General features: G+C 37.4%; 2 protein-coding genes and 2 long non-coding RNA genes across 14 annotated transcripts in view; 2 read left to right on the forward strand and 2 right to left on the reverse strand.

Annotated features, from left to right (window-relative positions):
• Positions 1-12,043, forward strand: part of Unc-115a (actin binding LIM protein Uncoordinated 115a) — a 114,999-nt gene extending 102,956 nt beyond the window's left edge. For 6 of the 11 annotated variants that reach the window (XM_089738883.1, XM_028184761.2, XM_028184757.2 and 3 more), the window contains 5 exons: positions 3,949-4,018; positions 4,544-4,561; positions 5,533-5,573; positions 6,539-6,745; positions 7,555-12,043. In XM_089738883.1, coding sequence (XP_089595009.1) covers positions 3,949-4,018; positions 4,544-4,561; positions 5,533-5,573; positions 6,539-6,745; positions 7,555-7,668 — 450 coding nt within the window. In that variant the 3' untranslated portion in view covers positions 7,669-12,043. The remainder of the gene's footprint in view (positions 1-3,948; positions 4,019-4,543; positions 4,562-5,532; positions 5,574-6,538; positions 6,746-7,554) is intronic. The other 5 variants (XM_089738885.1, XM_089738884.1, XM_028184759.2 and 2 more) reach the window with 1 other exon arrangement.
• On the forward strand, positions 5-1,969 carry LOC149499788 (uncharacterized). Its single transcript, XR_016325512.1, has 2 exons — positions 5-1,123; positions 1,207-1,969. It is a non-coding gene; the product is annotated as an uncharacterized LOC149499788 (long non-coding RNA).
• On the reverse strand, positions 1,967-3,210 carry LOC149499789 (uncharacterized). Its single transcript, XR_016325514.1, has 2 exons — positions 2,617-3,210; positions 1,967-2,244 (listed from the first exon to the last, which is right to left on the reverse strand). It is a non-coding gene; the product is annotated as an uncharacterized LOC149499789 (long non-coding RNA).
• On the reverse strand, positions 10,776-14,919 carry LOC149499790 (uncharacterized). The gene is made up of 3 exons (XM_089738904.1): positions 14,680-14,919; positions 13,714-13,805; positions 10,776-12,291 (listed from the first exon to the last, which is right to left on the reverse strand). Exons 1-3 carry the CDS (start codon positions 14,754-14,756, stop codon positions 12,218-12,220), a joined length of 243 nt encoding a protein of 80 aa, XP_089595030.1. The 5' UTR covers positions 14,757-14,919; the 3' UTR covers positions 10,776-12,217.
• Positions 14,920-19,412: the final 4,493 nt, after the last annotated feature.

Below are 19,412 nucleotides of genomic sequence, written 5' to 3' on the forward strand. Positions count from 1 at the left end.
AAGTATAGCTCTCGACCGTTATCCGTTTAAGGTACCTACCTATCTACCGTTAATAAATGTGGTAGTGATTGGCTTAGTGGTCAGTGACCCTGATTGCGAAACCGGGCGACACCTAAATGCAATGGGCGGGGGGGTAGCTTGTTAAATACGGATGTCGTAGTTCTATTCTCATATTTGTGGTCCTGCACCCATAAATCGAGAACGTATTTGGCTTGGAGCTGCTTTTAAAACCCTGGTTATTACCATTATCGACCCACAGACGTCCACTGCTGGATATAGGTCTTCCCCCAACCTCGCTAAACTGGTCTATCTTGCGCTGCCCCCAACCGGTGGGTTCCCGCGCCCTTAAACAAGTCGTCGGTCACACAAAAATATTATGAAAAAATCAAGTCAAATTTAATAAAATAATATTGGTAAATTGATGCAATACCTACTATTTAATCAAAGTATAAAAGGTATGAAGTATAAATATGGCACATTAGTTTGACAGGGTCGTTCGAGCTGTTACGTTGACTATACAGGGTGTATAAAAACGTTTCCCGAAAACCCAATATTTATTTACAAATATGAAAATATTTTTACGGCCGTTTTCAATAACGTATCTGAGTTTTCGGATAGATAGCTATCTCCGAATATCAGCAAGAGCGTAACTATCCTTAGTTTGCGTTTCACAATCACGGATAAGTGCTATCTCTCTTTAACCAACAGTAGATAGCTTCTTCCCTCCGATTTATCCGAGCCTCTTGATACGTTTCGTTCTACTACAAATACGAAACAACATCAGGATCAAGACTTATTTTATTTTATTCTAAATTATAACTATAATTTAACCAGCATATTGTAGACTATCATAAACACATTTGTTTATAACAAAAAGTAATAAAAACATATGTAGATTTTTTTAAATTGGACGTATTGCTATTTTTATCCTAGTCGAAATTATGAAACGAAACGTTTTGACAGTCCGTTTGCCAATAAGCAGTGATCAGTTTCTTTTGTTTGTTTTTCTATTGTTTACCTACTATATTAGATGATGACTTACCTCCAAAACGCTTTAAAACTTTCGTTTATAATTCTAAGTGTGTTTATAATTAAAGAGCTACAGTGAAATAAAATGAATTCTGTAAGTATCTATGAAGTACATTGATAATAATAATTTTACTTTGAAAACTTTGAGTTCAAGTTTAGAAAATATATCTTTTTCAGTCAAGAAACGCAGCAACCATGACAAAAGATGAGACGATGATTCTAGCAGAACTTGTGGCGGCGAAAAAACATTTCAATAATAAGGCAACAAATGCCACAAACAATAAATTGAAGCAGCAGGCTTGGCGAACACTTGTAAATGATTTTAATTCGTCGATTCGTCGTTTCCCACGAACTCCATCGCAGCTTCGACTAAAATGGGAAAACTTAAAGAACGCTACGGCAACATAAGAAACAACCTTAGTAAGGTTAGTATAATTAGTTGATTGTTTGTCTCTAATAACACATTGATAAACATGATTTTTTCTTCAGGTTGCCGTAGTATTTGAAATAATTATGCTCTTTGTTACAGGCTGGAGGTGGTAAGGATTGCAGATGAAATTTTGGATAAAGCATGCACATTGTTGTAGGTCACATATAATATTTTTAACACTTTTACAGCCAAGCGGAAACAAGATGGAAGAAAAGAAATGCAAGGCTAGCATAGGGACAATGCATTAGCAGAATATCTAATAGCAAAAAAGAGACTTGACTTGAAAAATAAAGAAAAGGAGATTGTTGTAGCAAAAGTTAAGTTAGATTTAGATAATTTAAAAAATTAAAAATTACTTAAAAGTAATTTTAAATTTCATTAATTAAGTAGGCAATAATAATTTTATGTTAGATAGTTTTTTAAGTATATGTACAAATTCTAAATTAAATATCTTGCATGTACTAACTACCATGTAATTATCATTTTGGAAAATAAAAAATAGTCAAATTATCTTTGGAGTTTATTTTATAAATTATCTTTGGAAGCAATTATTTATAAGTACATAGTTGTATTTCAGATGTAAGTTTTGAAAAATTGTTACGAACAATTATATTATTTTCCTGTAATGTATCTGCGACTGAAATTTCTGATTCTAATTCTTCTAAATTCATACTTCTGACGATATTATGCAGCATGGCAGCTATAATAACAGCTTGCATATTTTCTAGTTTTAATCTACTTTTCAATGATATACAGGGAGTCTTCTTTTACAAACACCAATGCATCTGAAAATTATACATTATTCGCTTAAATTATTTTACAATACAGTATAACAAGCTCTTAACTAAAAAAAAAGATTACCTCTCTATAGTATTTCTTGTTTTAATATGTGATTCATTTTAAATCGTTCCGATTGAGTATGTGAGTTAATTAATCACGTTAAAAGATAGGGTTGTGGGGATAGCCTCTATCGGCAAGCAAATAGCAATTTCCAAGTCCACCTTGTTATCAATGTTCTCTTGATATGTAGATAATTTATTATAATAGTGTCATATTAAATTCATATAAACACCTAAATATATAATATAAATAAATAAAAATATAATAATAATATATAATAATAATAATATAAATAAGGTAATATAAATAAGAAATACCTTTTCAATCGGAATGGTTAATTATAGTTGTATCATGAGCAGACCCAGGCCATCAAGCAACAACATTTTGAAACATCAATGATGCATTGCACACAAATTACGCATTCAAAATACTCTTTTTCTATTTCTAAATTCCTCTCCTATATTTGAATCTGTAACACAAATATAAAATGTAGAGGTATCAGTGTGTAATAAGAATGAAGGTAAATAGCCTACCAGGTTATTGTATTAGTATATGAATGTCATTTAGGGCACCATGGGAATCCAGCAGTATTATAGAATTCCTGTTGAGTGTGATTTTGTAACACAACAAAAATTAGGTATAATTTTGCTATTGCTATAAACAAATATAAGTTGTAATAACGAGTACTTTTATGGTTAAAATTTATCTTACCTTTTTGACGTTACACTCAAATATGGTCTCATTAAATTAATCAATTCATTCACAACACCTTTGCTCAGAAATCTATAGTCAAATTCGTAATTATTGATCTTCGCCATGTAATTCAGACGATCTTTATTTTCCTAACCATATGATATCGGCCTCACTATCACTATCTGCATCACAATCCATTATTATTTGAAATAATTCCATATCACTATCATCACTGCTACAATATGCCAATATGAAGAGAAACAATTATTAAATTATAGCGATTTATAGCGAAAGATAAACATGTAACCGGCCGATTTTGACAGATAAGCGAATGCCCATACTAGAGATAGCGCCGCCTACCGGAGAGTTACTTAAAACTCATATTGAAACGGAAGTAAGCACGATTTGTATGAGCGTTCTATCTTTAGCAGGCTATCCGTCCTCCCGACGATGGATAAATAAATCCGATAGGAACTGCTGCCCGTCGATAGGTTATTGGAACGTAAGTAAGGACAAAAATATAGATTTGTCTATCTTTAGTAACCGAAACTAGGGATAGATAGGTTATTGAAAACGGCCGTTAATAGTATGATCTAACCCGGGCCCGCAACGAATTACAAATTGAATTCTGGGGTCAATGAACGCGGTGTTGAATAAACTGCATTGTTCAATGTATAGTGTCATTCATTATCTACATATTGCCTTCGACTGTGTTTTATTGAATGCTTTTTTTTGTCTACTTGGATTAAGATAGTGTATTTGTTTTCCGGACCTTAAAAAGATTACAATACTATATATACAGGGTGTTACCCAACGGTATTTTGTAAGTAATAGTGAAAATATTGCCAATTCGTTTAATTCTTATTTTCGAACAAAGCAGTAGTTAAATAAATCGTTTTAAAATACCAAATATTAAGTATTTGTGATAGGCAGTCATTGTATTACTGTAATTACAGGGTGACTTCACATTCAGCGGCATGGGAGATAAAACTCATAGCACCGACTTCAGCAGCGGCAAATCAGATAGTATGTACCTCCTTTTTATATTATTTTGGGACAAGAGATAATAAAAATGTAGGTACACACAATAAATTTAACGTATATATATGTATAGGTTTTAACTGACATAGTAGGATTTCATACTATATTTTTTTATTTGGATGGTTGGTGTGTTTGGCGTTGACATCAAAAAACATTCTAACTATCTTCTTACATTCTTTTGTATAGTATAAATTCAAAGTACATATTTTATATGTTGTATCGCTATCTCGGGTTTGTTGAAAAAAAAACAATCTCTGAGCTTAGGTCGGCTTTTTGCACATATGTTTTCTGTGTAATAATTTTTAATGTATTTCGATTTTTTTAACTGAGTACAAAAAAATAAAATAAAAATTACGTAATCGAAATATATATCCTATTTCCACTTCTTACTGCGATACACGTTGAATGACCAATGTTGCCAATTGTAACATTTATATTAAATTATATCAAAGAATAATGATTCTTATTAGCACGTATTCAATTAAGATTTGGGTTGTTTTTTGCGCGCAGTGCGGACGGATCTGTGCAGTAAGTAGTATCGCCTCGCTTGCCGGAGAGAGACAAACGTACGCATAAAGCTTAAGCGAGAAAGAGACAAACAACATTTTTTAGTTTTCACTTTGGAATCCCGCCTTCCGCAATGCGCTTATTCATAGTATTTATTATATGTACCAATAGTTTTCATTAATAGAATTATTACGAGAATAATCATAAATTGACTTTACTTTTCATCATGTCTTTATGGACTCTCTCTCTTTCATATATCAAACAAACATTACGGTGTAATTTTGCAAATTATTTCTAAACATCCTGGAGAGTTGATTTTGATTGTAAATTTTATTCCGAATCCGAGGATCACGATAATAGTAAAGGCAAAGAAACTTCATACTTCGTTTTAAAAACTTGGTATTAATAAACAAAAAATTATGCACTAAAAATAATCTGCATTTGCTGTAGTTTAATAATTAAAATAAAGTTAACATTTTATTAACAATGTCACAAAATTATTATAATTTTCATGTACATCTATGATACGGACTTTGTTAGTTAGGAATTTTTTAATAACATGAAATATGGACAGTTAATTTCAACTGATTGCAAACGGAAAATTCATTTTATGACAGTTTTAATAAAACTTGAACCAACATCATTGAGGTGGAAAGCAATATATGATTTAGCTACATACTTCGAATCTAGACTTAATTATTTTCCAATATATGATTTAGCTGCAGACTTCAAATCTAGACTGTTAATTATTTTCATCCGAATCAAAATTCAAAATGCAATTTTAATATATTTGTAGACACCATATGTTTCATTTGTGTTATTAATCATGCAATAAACAAATCGCAACACATCCCAGCTTTAAAACATTCTCGTAAAATATAACTAACACAAATAAGCACTTTATACACTAATTAAAATTTTATTAGTATCAAGATGTAAGAATTTTTTTAAAAGTAGATGTTGTAGTGATGTGTATAAATGTATTCTTACAGTTTCTGCCGGCTCCATAACCGATGTGGATAGAAGTGCTGTGGTAAGTTCATTTAATGCATATACAATATTTTCTGATGTAATACGAACAAATTATTTATTTTAATTTTACTAACATAGTTATAAGTATTATTCTACTTACAACATATAGGCTTAAGATGGTCTGAATTAAATGATTTTTATTTATTTTATTAAAGACGAGAAAAATTATTAAAAGTTATGAAAGAAAATTATATAACATACCTAAAAAAGAAAATGACAAAAAAAACAACATGACCACAAGAAAATTTACCGGTGGTAGAACAATTTGTACCTAAACTCGCAAGGGATAAGATAACCATCCTGCATATTTCTGTCGCGAAGCAGTCATACGTGTTGATGTGAACACAATATAAGGGAGACGTAAGACTTAGTGCCTCAAGATGGATAGACTGCATTCGCATTCTGATGATCATGAGCTCCAATAAACTTAGCAGTTAGTCCGGGTGGGCCATTAGCTCTGTGATCCAGAAATGAATCGAGAATCTCTTCTTGATCACATTTGAATCCGTATAAAAGTAATTAAAATTAAAATGAAGATGCGCTTTTCTGTCTGAACATATAACACATTAAAAAAAAATGCTCAGTCAAATATATAAATTTACGGCATCCGCGTTCTGATGTTTATCAGCTCTGCTTACTCTTTGAACTCTTGAACTCTGAGAAGAATTGTTTTTTTTTATTGCTGAGATGGGTGGATGAGCTCATACGCCACCTGGTATTAAGTGGTTACCGGAGCCCATAGACATTCACAACGTAAACGCCGCTACCTAGCTTGAGTAAGTTCTAAGGTCTCAGTAGAGTTACAACGGCAGCGCCACCCTTCAAACCGAAACGCATTACTGCAGAAATAAGCGGGGGGCGGTGGTGCCTACCAGCGCGGACTCACAAGACGTCCTACCACCAGTAAATGTTTATTGTGAGTAAAAATAACGGAAAGCTCATTATGCATCGTATTTGATTGCGCAGACAACCGAAGCGGGTATAGTGGTCCGCGGGGTGAGCACGCTGGGATCGGGGGTGGGGGTGCGCGGCGGGGTGGGGGGCGTGCGGCGCTCTCTCCCCAACATGGCCACCTCGCATCTCCTGCACGAGCCGGCCAAGCTCTACCCCTACCACTTGCTGCTCATCACCAACTACAGGCTGCCGCCCGACGTCGACAGGCTTAACTTAGAGGTAGGTAGACGGTAGGCAGCGGCTTGGGTCTGCCCCTGGCATTGCTGAAGTCCATGGGCGACGGTAAACACTCACCATCGGGTGGGCTGTAAGCTCGCCTACAAGGGCAATAAAATAAAATAAAAGTTATCATTTTTTATTGCTTAGATGTGTGGACGAGCTCACAGCCCACCTGATGTTAAGTGGTTACCGGAGCCCATAGATATCTACAATGTAAATACCGCCACCAACCTTGAGATATGTGTTCTAGGGTCTCACTATAGTTACAACGGCTGCCCCACCCTTCAAACCGAGAAATACGCGGGGTGGTGGTACCTATCCTATTACTGTTAATTGTAGAACCCCACTTAACTAAAAAACACTATGCGTTGTTGCTTACTTGAAGTGGACAAAGACTGGTTCTAGAGACGTTGGTGGATCAATTTAAAACAGATTTCTGATTAGAAATGTCAATTTCATAATTACGCATTCTAATATTATTATTATTATTTATGTGCCTATCTGCGATCAGTCCTGGACTATGAGCAGATGCGTTGTGTGTGCCATCGCGTCGAAGAGGCTCCTCACCAGGAGACTCCTCATTGATCACCATCTGTCACCAACTCCCTGTATATCATGACGTTTCAGTCATTTGATGGAACTGACTTTTGTCAACGCATTAGCTAGGGTATTTGGGTGGTTTTCCAGCCGAGCTCTGTACTTAGTCCCTGTCAACCTTATTTCTTCCTTAACAGTTCTCATGTTCATGGCTTCATGGATCTCAGTTTTTGTCACAAACGCATTCTGATATAACAAAATTATATTAACAGCGACATCTCTCGGACGCCGAATTCGAAGCCATTCTCCAGATCAACCGGCAAGACTTCTACCGCTTGCCGCAGTGGCGCCGAAACGAACTCAAACGACGGGCTCGCCTCTTCTAGAACATTCGTCTGCTCGAACGAGCGATTCACTCGCGACAGCGCCATCTAGGAACTGAAGTTGGTACTTTGTACAATTTTCATTTGTCGATATTATTGACACATAAGAAAGAAAATGATAAAAAAAACGATAATTTTAGAATTGATTCTCAGACTGAATTAAACACTATCCCCAAAAATGTTTATTTTGAAGGAAGAAACTAATGAATAAAACTGTACAAAGTAGCATCTTCACAATTGGTTTTAAAATATCAAGATTATTTATTTGTAATCATTCATTCGGTTCGAAAGAATGCGTGCCTATGTTATTTTATAAAGCTAAGATTTAATTTTAGACGAGCCGTTGCGTGCACGGCGTGCGCTTTAGTTTTGCATAATTTTTATATTTAACAAGACGAATTGAGTTGTCCTTGTTTTCAACGTTTTTATTTTTTTCCATTTTATTTATTTCAATGTAACCGATATTTTTCGTGTACCCGAGTAAAAAAGTATAGCGAAGTTGTTATTTTAAATTTTTACGTTTATTCGTAAATATCAAGCACAGGGATACAATGTTACAAGTCCACAAACCATTTTTCGGTCGAAAATTTAAATTGACCCATAACATGTAAATTGCACGTGTGGTTTTTATGTAGTGTGCAATGAGAACAAAACGAATTAGACATTTACTGGTTTTGATATTATAAACAAACTATCTACGGCCGTATTTTGAGAGATAAATATATTATCACGATACTTACGAATCTGAGATTTCAAAGTAATGTGCGGACTTCACTTTGTTTGAATTAAGAACTTCACGTCTTTGGCTAGTGATGCACAGTGAACGATCTTCATTGGAAACTCCATTCAAATCGATCGTGAATTATGTGAAAATACGAATCCGATTTCATAACGACGATATTATAATAACTTCAGATACATAATAATAATATTAATATATTTGTTTAATTTAAACATAACATTTTATACGTTTATTCGGTGTGAATGTGTGACGAGAGTTCAAAGAATAATCATAATATTTGAATGCTGTTTTCTAAAGTATATATTTATAAATTGGATATAGAGATATTGACAAAAATGCAACACTAAAAAATATCATAGGTCAGAAAAAAACTTAGCTAACGCACCATACGTGAAAGAATAGGAACATATAGTAGGATAAATATTTATTTATCATTAAACAGTATGTTCGTAAAAAATATATATATTTATATATGTACGAATATTTTGAAATTGGCGTTCAATTAGTTAGATGTGTGCGTGCCTACAAAGATTCATTGGACGTAATTTTAATTTATCAAATGTCTAAGTGCCGTATGGCATATACATATATATATGTATTGTGTGTGTGTAACTGAGCTGAATTTTGTATGTCTTTAACAATAAAAATATATGAATGTATCGGTTGCAACATAAATATGTACTAGAAATATATAATATATAGTCTAAGGTTTTTTTATTTGTCTAGTCTGAAACATTTAGAATGGCTAATTAAAAAAGAAGCAAAAAAAACTGTTGAACTGATCGTAAATTTGATTTATTTATTTTTGTTTATATCTTTTTACTCTGAGTTTATGCTTAGAGAAATGAATTTTTAAAATATTTTCTATTTGTAACTATATTTATGTTGCGACTGCTAATCAATAAATAAGCGACAGAAAACGTTACTAAGTAACTCTGTGGATTGGTGTCAATTAATTTTGCTCTCATAAAGTTGGCTGCTATCCTAATTTCGACCTTTTCCAAAGTTCATGAAATTCTATTTAATTAAAGACCTCTGTCAAATTACTTTGTAACATATGTATTTAATCGAGATGACTTCTGTTGACGAAGCAAGCTCTGGGACCGATGACATTCTGGTGCACAATAAGATATAAAACATATATTTTTCGTCCGTGATTCATAAACAAATAATACATACATGATCAATGGTATTGTGAAATAAATGTATCAATTTGGAATACAAGTAACAGTACCTCATCACGTGACTAAATTAAAATATCACTGTGTGTGACGTCATCATATCTCCATATCACAAATATTGTATCCATCAAGCGACAGTCTGTAGCTTTCTTACGAGTGTGACCAATATTTGATTAGTAAATATTTTGCTTTCACGAGTGTTGCCAAGTTTATGACAGAAAAATGAATTACCGAGCTCATGTCTGATTATATCGATGCCTTTGTATAATAATGTTATTATAGTAAAGAATGATATATATATATATATATATATTTCATTGTGATGCGTGCTAAAGCGTGTAAATGATTAATTTAGTGAGAACCAAATATAATACATATATGTAAGATTTATATATTTTTCTTTAGTTTTTAATTCGGGGCTTAGTTGTACGTATTTAGATATAAGAATAGCTTCTTCGTGCGTTCGTATTAGGAACAAACTGAACGGTATAATGATGCTAAATAAAAGTAATAGTCTCGCAATATCCACATGCTCACGGTGCTAGATACAAAACAATTAGTCGAATTATATAGATTCCCTATCGAATGACACGGTTCTTAGTCGATAATTCAAATTATGAATAGTAGTATAACTTCATTGTTTCAATAGATAATAGTAATGTTCCTAAAAGTGACTGGTTAAGGGTGTGCGAGGTTGTGTGTGTGTTTGTGTTACTGAAAAATGCTGCTTTCTAATAAAAAATATAATTCCGACAGTTTATATTAAAAGTTAAATAAATCGATATAACTGAGATAGGATGTTGAAAGCAGTGTTTTATAAGTAATGCAGAATTTTACTAAATTGTTTTTAATTTTATTCTAAATTTATTCTACACAGATATTATGCTTAGTTGCAATATTACTGAAGAAATTTTAATTTTATTCCCTTTCAAATGAAAGTAAGTTTTTACTTTTTATTAGTGTTTAATTATTAACGCATAAGTTTTAGGTAGCTTACGATTTGAACGATCTTTTGTTACCGTCTTAGATATTTTAAAGATGTCACTATTGAGCCATTATTATTATAGTAATATGCAACTGATTCACCGCTAAATAAATCTTATGATAATATAAAGTACTCTAGCTTCGCTATGGCATTTTCTGATATCAATAATACTTCCATATTTGAATCAGATTTGATTAATAAATTTATTTGGGTTTTAATTTGTTTTCCCCAGATCCATTAGAAAAACAATTATATTATTAAAATAAAAGTAGCGTACTTGTTCAAACATTAATTATCTGTGAGTAAAAGTATCATGACATTTGGTGCAGATTTGCCCGAAGAAACGAAACACAATAAGGTACAGTAAATATATATTTTTTTTCACTTTTCTTATAAAGTATATACTTTATAAAAGTGCATATAATTAATTCAACGCATATTTAGTGCATATTATTCATCTAGTAAAACGATACGTATATGGCTATGACGATTATCTAGACACATTTCAGATACAGCCAGTATATTAAATAGCTTTTAACAACATTATAATTGTTGAAATTTTATTTTACTAGTAATCTGATTATAAAATAGTGCTTGAAGCAGTGTTGTGAGCGCGGGTTGCTGGAACTATTGGAATTAGTAACAAGTCATTACAGCCGGAGGAAAACATCGGATCTAGCTTGCGCGAAAATATTCCTGTGTAATTCCTTAATATTCTACTTTAGAATCTAAACTGTAATTTTTATGATCAGGTCTTTATAAATATCTCATCCTATAGATAGTTGCATTAGAGCCCGCTATGAATTGAAAAGGCTTTAAACATTTATATCCGACCTTGTGCCTCTTAACGTAATTCAAAATTGAATTTTTATATCTTTTATAGTCTCAAAACTTATCGTAAAAGGCGCATCAAATGAAGGAAGCTATTTCGTTCGTATACAGACATACATTGCGTAGTTTGTTTTGTTAATCTTATGGCTCGTATATTAAAGTTGTATCGTAATAGTAATTAAAGTTGACATGTATATTTACAACGTACGTAATAAGGAACCGGGCAGCTGCTATTGTATAAAATTGTCGCAGCCACAAACTGTTGAAAGCATCTTCCCCACGTATGACGTCATGTGAACTCGGGATAAGAGACAAGCTAACCGTATACAATATAGGATCGGTTTTACTTACTAATTTAAATACAATCATTAATGGTTAAAAAAAATAGAGATCTAATGGTCGTTTGAATTAGTTTAATTTTTAACTAATTTTTAGATTGTTTGTATTGGTGCCCGTTTGCATATTACGTATCTATGCGATGGCGACTTTGTAAATTGTTGACTGTCAAATCTGTTTTTACCTCAATTTCATTAAAAACTAGTTCATGCTGGTACATGCGAATCGATTATTGTAATATAATATGCGGTGTTTTTGAAATGACTAATAGTGCTTTGGAAGTAATAAACTTGCATTTCAAAATTGTGTATTTATTTTTTGTTCGATTTTCGAATGAAATGGAATTTCATAATAAATAAAAGCGTATTTTTTGTTTAATACAATTTTATTTGAATGGTATGGGATCGTATTTTTTATAAGATCGATAGATGAAGAGTAACTCTAGTTTAGTAGAGTACGAAGCACTATCGATGATGTTCACGTGTAGTGTTCATGCCACGTAGACTGACAGACGGATTCAAATAGAGAGAATCGAAACCATAGCAGGTAACCTGAAAAATATTAATAAAACTATCAGTTTCTTATTATTATTTTTTATTATTATTGCTTAGATGGGTGGAGGAGCTCAGCCCACCTGGTATTAAGTGGTTACTGGAGCCCATAGACATCTACAACGTCAATGCGCCATCCACCTTGAGATATAAGTTCTAAGGTCTCAGTATAGTTACAACGGCTACCCCACCCTTCAAACCGAAACGCATTACTGCTTCACGGCAGAAATAGGCAGGGCGGTGGTACCTACCCGTGCGGACTCACAAGAGGTCCTACCACCAGTGATTACGCAAATTATAATTTTGCGGGTTTGATTTTTATTACATGATGTTATTCCTTCACCGTGGAAGTCAATCGTGAACATTTGATAAGTACGTATTTCATTAGAAAAATTGGTACCCGCCTGCGGGAATCGAAAACCGGTGTATCGCAACAACGAATGCACCGGACGTCTTATCCTTTAGGCCACGACGACTTCTTGAAACTAGAAAACGACTTATTAAAGTGGTTTTGAAGCGAACTGAATGTTAGCTAAAATAGAGTGCTACAAACAATTGCTATTCTTTTTTTTCTCCTCCTTATCTCATTAGGTGGGGTCGGCACAGCTAATTTCTCTCTTCCATTCTGTTCTATCAGCCGTCATCTCAATACTCACTCCTCTCTCTCATATCGTCATTTACACACTCCATTCATGTCTTCTTTGGTCGACCTTTTCCCCCTCTACCTTGCGCTACCATTTCCATGCATCTCCTAGTCACATGCATCTTCTCTCTACGCATCACATGTCCATACCACGCTAACAATTGCTATTACAAATACTTTATTATACATAATTTATAAAGCAGAGAAAACGAAACCCAATAAACAAAAGTTTGTACAGTGAGCGATTTTTATCGCCCAAAACCATTTCTACTAAACAAACGGCTTTGGAAAATACGAAAAAAGTAAATGTGTAAGTAGGTATACCTACTATACATATTGAGAGGACTAATTTTGATCAAATATATATTACATGTGCTTATTTTTAAATTTCGTAATTAAAAGGAATAACGAGCCTCCCACTTGTTTAGTAGATTACTTATTAGTAAGACTACAAACAGCTCTGTAATAAAATTAATTTGGAATTTCTTTTTATTTATTTAAACATAATGACACTGTTTGTCAAAATTTAGAGGTTTTTTTTATGATTGAAGGATTACTAGTGGTCCGGAGGCCTTACTAGTTTCACCAGGGCAGATGGCTTAGAGGTTTGGAAACGCGTTAACTATTAGAAGCTTGTGCTTAGTGCGAGTTTTTTAACTTCTCGATCGCGTAAAAGTTAACTCAAATTTGTATGGAATTGAAACAGCGTCCCTACGTTTGCCGCTAGTTAGAGAAGAGAAGTTAAAAAACTCGCACTAAGCCCAAAGCATAGTACTCACTGTCATAATCTTGGAATACATCGTGACAATAATGTCTCATGAATCCGCAAACAGATTCGTAATATTTGTTATCGGAGCAGATCACATCAGCTCTGTCAACAAGACGCAATGAAATTACAATGAGACATGGAAAAAGTGGCAATGGGCCGGTCACATCTGTCGAGCTAGCGACGCCAGGTGGGGGAGGAAAGTCCTCGAATGGAGGCCACGGATGGGTACAAGGAGCGTGGGGCGTCCTCCAACCAGGTGGACTGACGACTTAGTGCGCACGGCGGGAAGTCGTTGGATGCGGAAGGCGGAGGACCACATTATGTGGAAGGCATTGGGGAAGGCCTATCCAGCAGTGGGCAGATAAAGACTGATGATGATGATGATGATGATTGAAATTACGGTAGCATAAAATGCTCTGCAACTCTCGCAACTGCGAATGCAAAGACCACTCTTTCTCCTTAGATTCGTCCAGCTTTAGCCATGTTAGCGTATGAAAACATTATTTTATTATTTACTATGACTGGTAGTAGGACGTCTTATGAGTCAACATGTGTAGGTACAACCACTCTGCCTATTTCTGCCGTGAAGCAGTAACGCGTTTCGGTTTGAAGGGTGGGGCAGCCGTTGTAACTATACTTGAGACCTTACAACTCATGTCCCAAGGTGGGTGGCGGCATTTACGTTGTAGATGTCTATGGGCTCCGGTAACGACTTAACACCAGGTTGACCGTGAGCACGTCCACTCATGTAAGCAATGAAAAAAAAATTAGAAATGACACCGTCACAGTTCACTGCGCGCTCTTACAAAATACCTTATTTCGATCTCCGCTGAATTGAATTCTGTAATGTTGCGTAGTTAAAATAAAATAAAAACAGATAAGTTACATTTATTATGTAGGTATGTACCTATCGACAGAAATATTTATGCACTTACTTAGTTTTATATTTGAAGATTATTAAAAGTAGGGAGCTTACTTGGCTATTTCCCAACAGTTCATAAGCTCTTTCAAACATGGGGATATGTTGAAACTCCCTCGGTTGTACCAGTCCATGGTGAAGTTTTGAAATGTTTTGACTGGATTATCAGAACTCTGACAGGTGGTGTACCACGCCACTGCAAGAGAGACATCTTTGAAGTTTTTTTTTTATTGCTTAGATGGCTGGACGAGTTCACAGCCCACCTGGTGTTAAGTGGTTACTGGAGCCCATAGATATCTACAACGTAAATGCGCCACCCAACTCGAGATATAAGTTCTAAGGTCTCAGTATAGTTACAACGGCTACCCCACCCTTCGAACCGAAACGCATTACTGCTTCACGGCGGAAATAGGCGGGGTGGTGGTACCTACCCGTGCAGACTCCCAAGAGGTCCTACCACCAGTGATTACGTAAATTATAATTTTGCGGGTTTGATTTTTATTACACGATGTTATTCCTTCACCGTGGAAGTCAATCGTGAACATTTGTTGAGTACGTAATTCATTAGAAAAATTGGTACCCGCCTGCGGGAATCGAACATCGGTGCATCGCTACACACGAATGCACCGGACGTCTTATCCTTTAGGCCACGAGTGATTCATCTCATTTAAATAACAATCTAGAATTCATAGTAGTTTGAGAGAAATCTAGACTAATGTACTTACAGTATGTTATGTAAATCGTGGTTATAAAAAATACTGTCAAAATCGGTTTCATTTTAAAAGACCGCGTAGTTGATGTGTACTAAACAGTAAGAAAGCAATGAATGAAAAATACCATAAAAAATACTTTAGTAATAATAAACACTCCGAAGAAAAGTGATTAAGTGGTCATGTCAATTTGCTTTCAGTTTCTTTCATTAATGAACGGATAAAAACGGCTAAGTTAATCAATTTGAAAAAATCAAAACTTCATTAAACATATTTTTAATTCAGTTCTCTTTTAAAGCGTTTAGTAAAAGTGGTTAGTTTTCGCACTTTCGAATTACGATTACAATACCTACATAGATGCAGCTGATTTTCGATTCTGTTTGTTGGTCGATGAGTTGGGTGTTTTACGGCAGAGAGATGAAGTTCTAAGGTGGGTTGTTTTAAGGCTTCGTCAAACAAAACGCTTACTTAGCGCTGCGTTATAGCGTCGCGTTTTAACGTCGCGCTCTTTCATGTCACACAAATTGACTGAGCCCAACGCACCTTGACGCAACGTAACGCCTAATCATAGTGCCTTTCGATAGCAGTGTGAAAATTTAAAAGTATTAAGACGTCGAGTGATTCAGATGTGAAATTGTATAAACAGGGGTATTTCCTAACTAATTCTATCAATTTTTCGGTCATTATCCAGTATTTATTTATTTATTAAGTTGCGCCAACAAAGTGATCATCGATAAAAAAACATTGAACAATTGACAAAAGTTCATGGCAGATGTCATCTCAATTATAGGTACAATCGACAGTGCATTAAATAAAAAATTATATAACTAAGATTTGATTACATTTGATTGATTGCTTAAGATTAATTTATATTTAATTGGGAAATGATCCGCGACAGATTTTTCCTGTAAGTTGTGAGACAATTAGAAAAAACATCTATTTCACTTAAAATTAGTTCAGCGCAATCGGACAACACCGAAGGAACATTGACGGAGTCCGCGCTACCGTGGACATTATTGTAGTCCCAAAGAATTCTGTTTAAGGGAGAGTAAGCACCTAAACCCGAACGAGCGGGCTTTCATAAAACGGTTTATATTTCTTCGTTCTTGGTAGGTACTTAGGGGCTGATATTTTTATCTGGGTTAAGGGATTAGGTGTGTCGGTTATTCCATGGATTAATTTGTACAGAAATATATCCCCCATTAGTTTCCTCCGGTTAAGAAGAGAATCTAAATTAAAGTGGCAAAGTTTATCTTCATAGCTGGGTAACTTCCTACCCAGATTGTAGTTGTAAGACAAGTAGGTACCATAGAAACCGTTTCTGGACACTTTCCGATCGCTTCTTGTATATCTCATTGTAAGGGTTCCACACAATGCAGCAATATTCTAAAGTACTGCGTACGAGAGCAGTATTAATTGTGATCTTAGTGTTTGGTTTTTTGAATTCTTTGCAATTGCGAAATATAAATCCCAATGTTTTATAGCTGTTTCTGGTAATATTCTCAATATGTGTGCTGAATTGCAGCTTACTATCAATGGTCACATCCAGATCCCTAATAGAGTCTACCTCAGATAGTGGTACACCATTAATATACGTTCGAGAAAATGAGCATCTTTTTCTAGTAATACGAATTACATAGCACTTACTGATATACAGACTCATGCCATTCGCACTGCACCAGCCAAACAAACTGTCCAAATCCCTCTGCAATAATTCAGAGTTAAGAGATGAGTTTACTTTCCTGAAGAATTTTAAGTCGTCCGCAAACATATAGAACTTTGTGGTACGCAAAACACGAGCCAATGTCGTTGATGAATGCATTAAAATGTAGAGGACCCAAATGAGAGCCTTGGGGAACCCCAGACAAAACAGGGAAGGACATCGACGAGTGACCCCCCGCAACAACCGTGGACGATCTGTTAGTTAAATATGATTGAAGCCAATGCAAAAGTGTACCAGCAATCCCGTACGACGACAGCTTCGACAGCAATAAATTATGGTTAACTCTGTCGAAGGCCTTACTAAAGTCTGTGTATATAGTGGAATGAATCTCCATGGTCAACACCTTGAGTCAAGTCCTCGACAAAAGACAACAAGTTCGTAGTTGTGGATGTTGCCTTAATGAACCCATGCTGCTCCGTAGCAAAAATCTTAGTAGTTTAATACACATTCACTCGGACGCTAAAATAAAATTTGTACAAAATTACAACGCCTGACCTCAAAGCGTCCTAACGCCGCGACAGAGCGTTGCGTACTTATAGCGCTGGGGCTCTGTTTGACGGTATGTTACCATAGCAGTACAACACATCTCGGCGTCATAGCGCGCCGTCAGTGTAGCGCTCTGACGCGCGCTAATTACGCGTTCTGTTTGACGAAGCCTTTAGTCAGTCTAACCCCAACATAACTCACCTTTTTTTTTTTTCGTGCCGGTGTCCGAACCTCCTACGAGGTCCCCGCGCCTAGGGGGCGCGCGGGATATGTGAGACTCAACGATCTGCAGATGTTGAGAGCAGACCGCGGACCCAAGGAATTTTAGGGCCCATCCACTAAACGACTCCCCTGCACTCTTACACTCAACGTCCGATCTCCGTCTGGAGTCAAAACCCGGTCAGAGTAGGAAGGTTCCCGCGGTCAACACTCAAACCAGAAACGCGGCGCCACCTCGAGGACGCCCAACCGACGGGACGTCGGGGCGATAGTCGACGACCAACGACGTCGGTCTCCGCGGTACGGCGGCCCTACCAAGCCGCCCGGGCAATGCCACTGGTGTTCCGGGATACCCCGCTGAGCCATTTTTTTTTTTTTTTTCGGGTAGAGGGCCGAACCTCCTACGAGGTCCCCGCGCAAAAGGGGCGCGCGGGGTATGTGAGACTCAACGATCTGCATGGTGTTGTGAGCAGACCGCGGGCCCAAGGATTTTAGGACCCACCCACTAAACGACTCCCCTGCACTCTTACACCCGACGTCCGATCCCCTCCGAGGTCAGAACCCGGATGAGGTAGGGGGGCTACCGCGGTCAACACTACAACCAGACGGCGCGGCTCACCCCAAGGACGCCCAGCCGACGGAGCCTTCGAGGCGAATCGAAGGCTCTGAAACGTCGGCCGTCTCGGTACGGCAACCCGTCGGGCCGCCCAGACGGTGCCGCTGGTGTCCCGGAATACCCCGCTGGACCAGAACCAGCCTGCCGGGTCGGGACGCGATACACCGTTGACCGGTCGCTCTATTCACTCCACGGCAGCGCGCTAGAGTGCTGGTAGCGCGCCGCGCGGCCTCACCCCCTCAGGTCGCCCCTTGACCTTCACCGGGGGGAGGCCGCTACCTACAGAACCAGCCTGCCGGGTCGGAACGCGATACACCGCCGACCGGGTTGCTCTTCCACAGTATGCGACGACAGTGACGACGAAAATGCGGACCCCATCGCAGTCCGCAGCCACCGACGGGTCGTCCCGGCCTCCTGGTGCCAGCGCGCTAGAGAGACGGTAGCGTGCGGCGCAGCCTCAACCCCCTTAGGTCGCCCCGTGACCATCACCGGGAGGAGACTGCCTCCTCATAAGGGCCGGAGCTGGACAGACGCCCTCCTCCGACCCCCATTACCTTTTTTTTTTTTTTTTCGGGCCGGCGGCCGAACCTCCTACGATGTCCCCGCGCCTAGGGGGCGCGCGGGGTATGTGAGACTCAACGATCTGCAGGTGTTGAGAGCAGATCGCGGGCCCAAGGATTTTAGGGCCCACCCACTAAACGACTCCCCTGCACTCTTACACCCGACGTCCGATCTCCGTCCGGGGTCAGAACCCGTTCAGAGTAGGGGGGTTCCGCGGTCAACACTACAACCAGACACGCGGCGCCACCCCGAGGACGCCCGACCGACGGGTCGTCGAGGCGATAGTCGACGACCAACGACGTCGGTCTCCGCGGTACGGCGGCCCTACCAGGCCGCCCGGGCGGTGCCGCTGGTGTTCCGGGATACCCCGCTGGGCCAGAACCAGGGCTGGAGCTGGACAAACGCCCTCCTCCGACCCCCGGCCTGACGGCGGCGGCATGGCGCCGAGAGGGAAGAAGAGCTCTCCCTCTCCCGT

Source organism: Bombyx mandarina, chromosome 26 (genome assembly GCF_030267445.1).
Source record: "Bombyx mandarina strain Sakado chromosome 26, ASM3026744v2".
NCBI classification, from domain to species: Eukaryota; Metazoa; Arthropoda; class Insecta; order Lepidoptera; family Bombycidae; genus Bombyx; species Bombyx mandarina.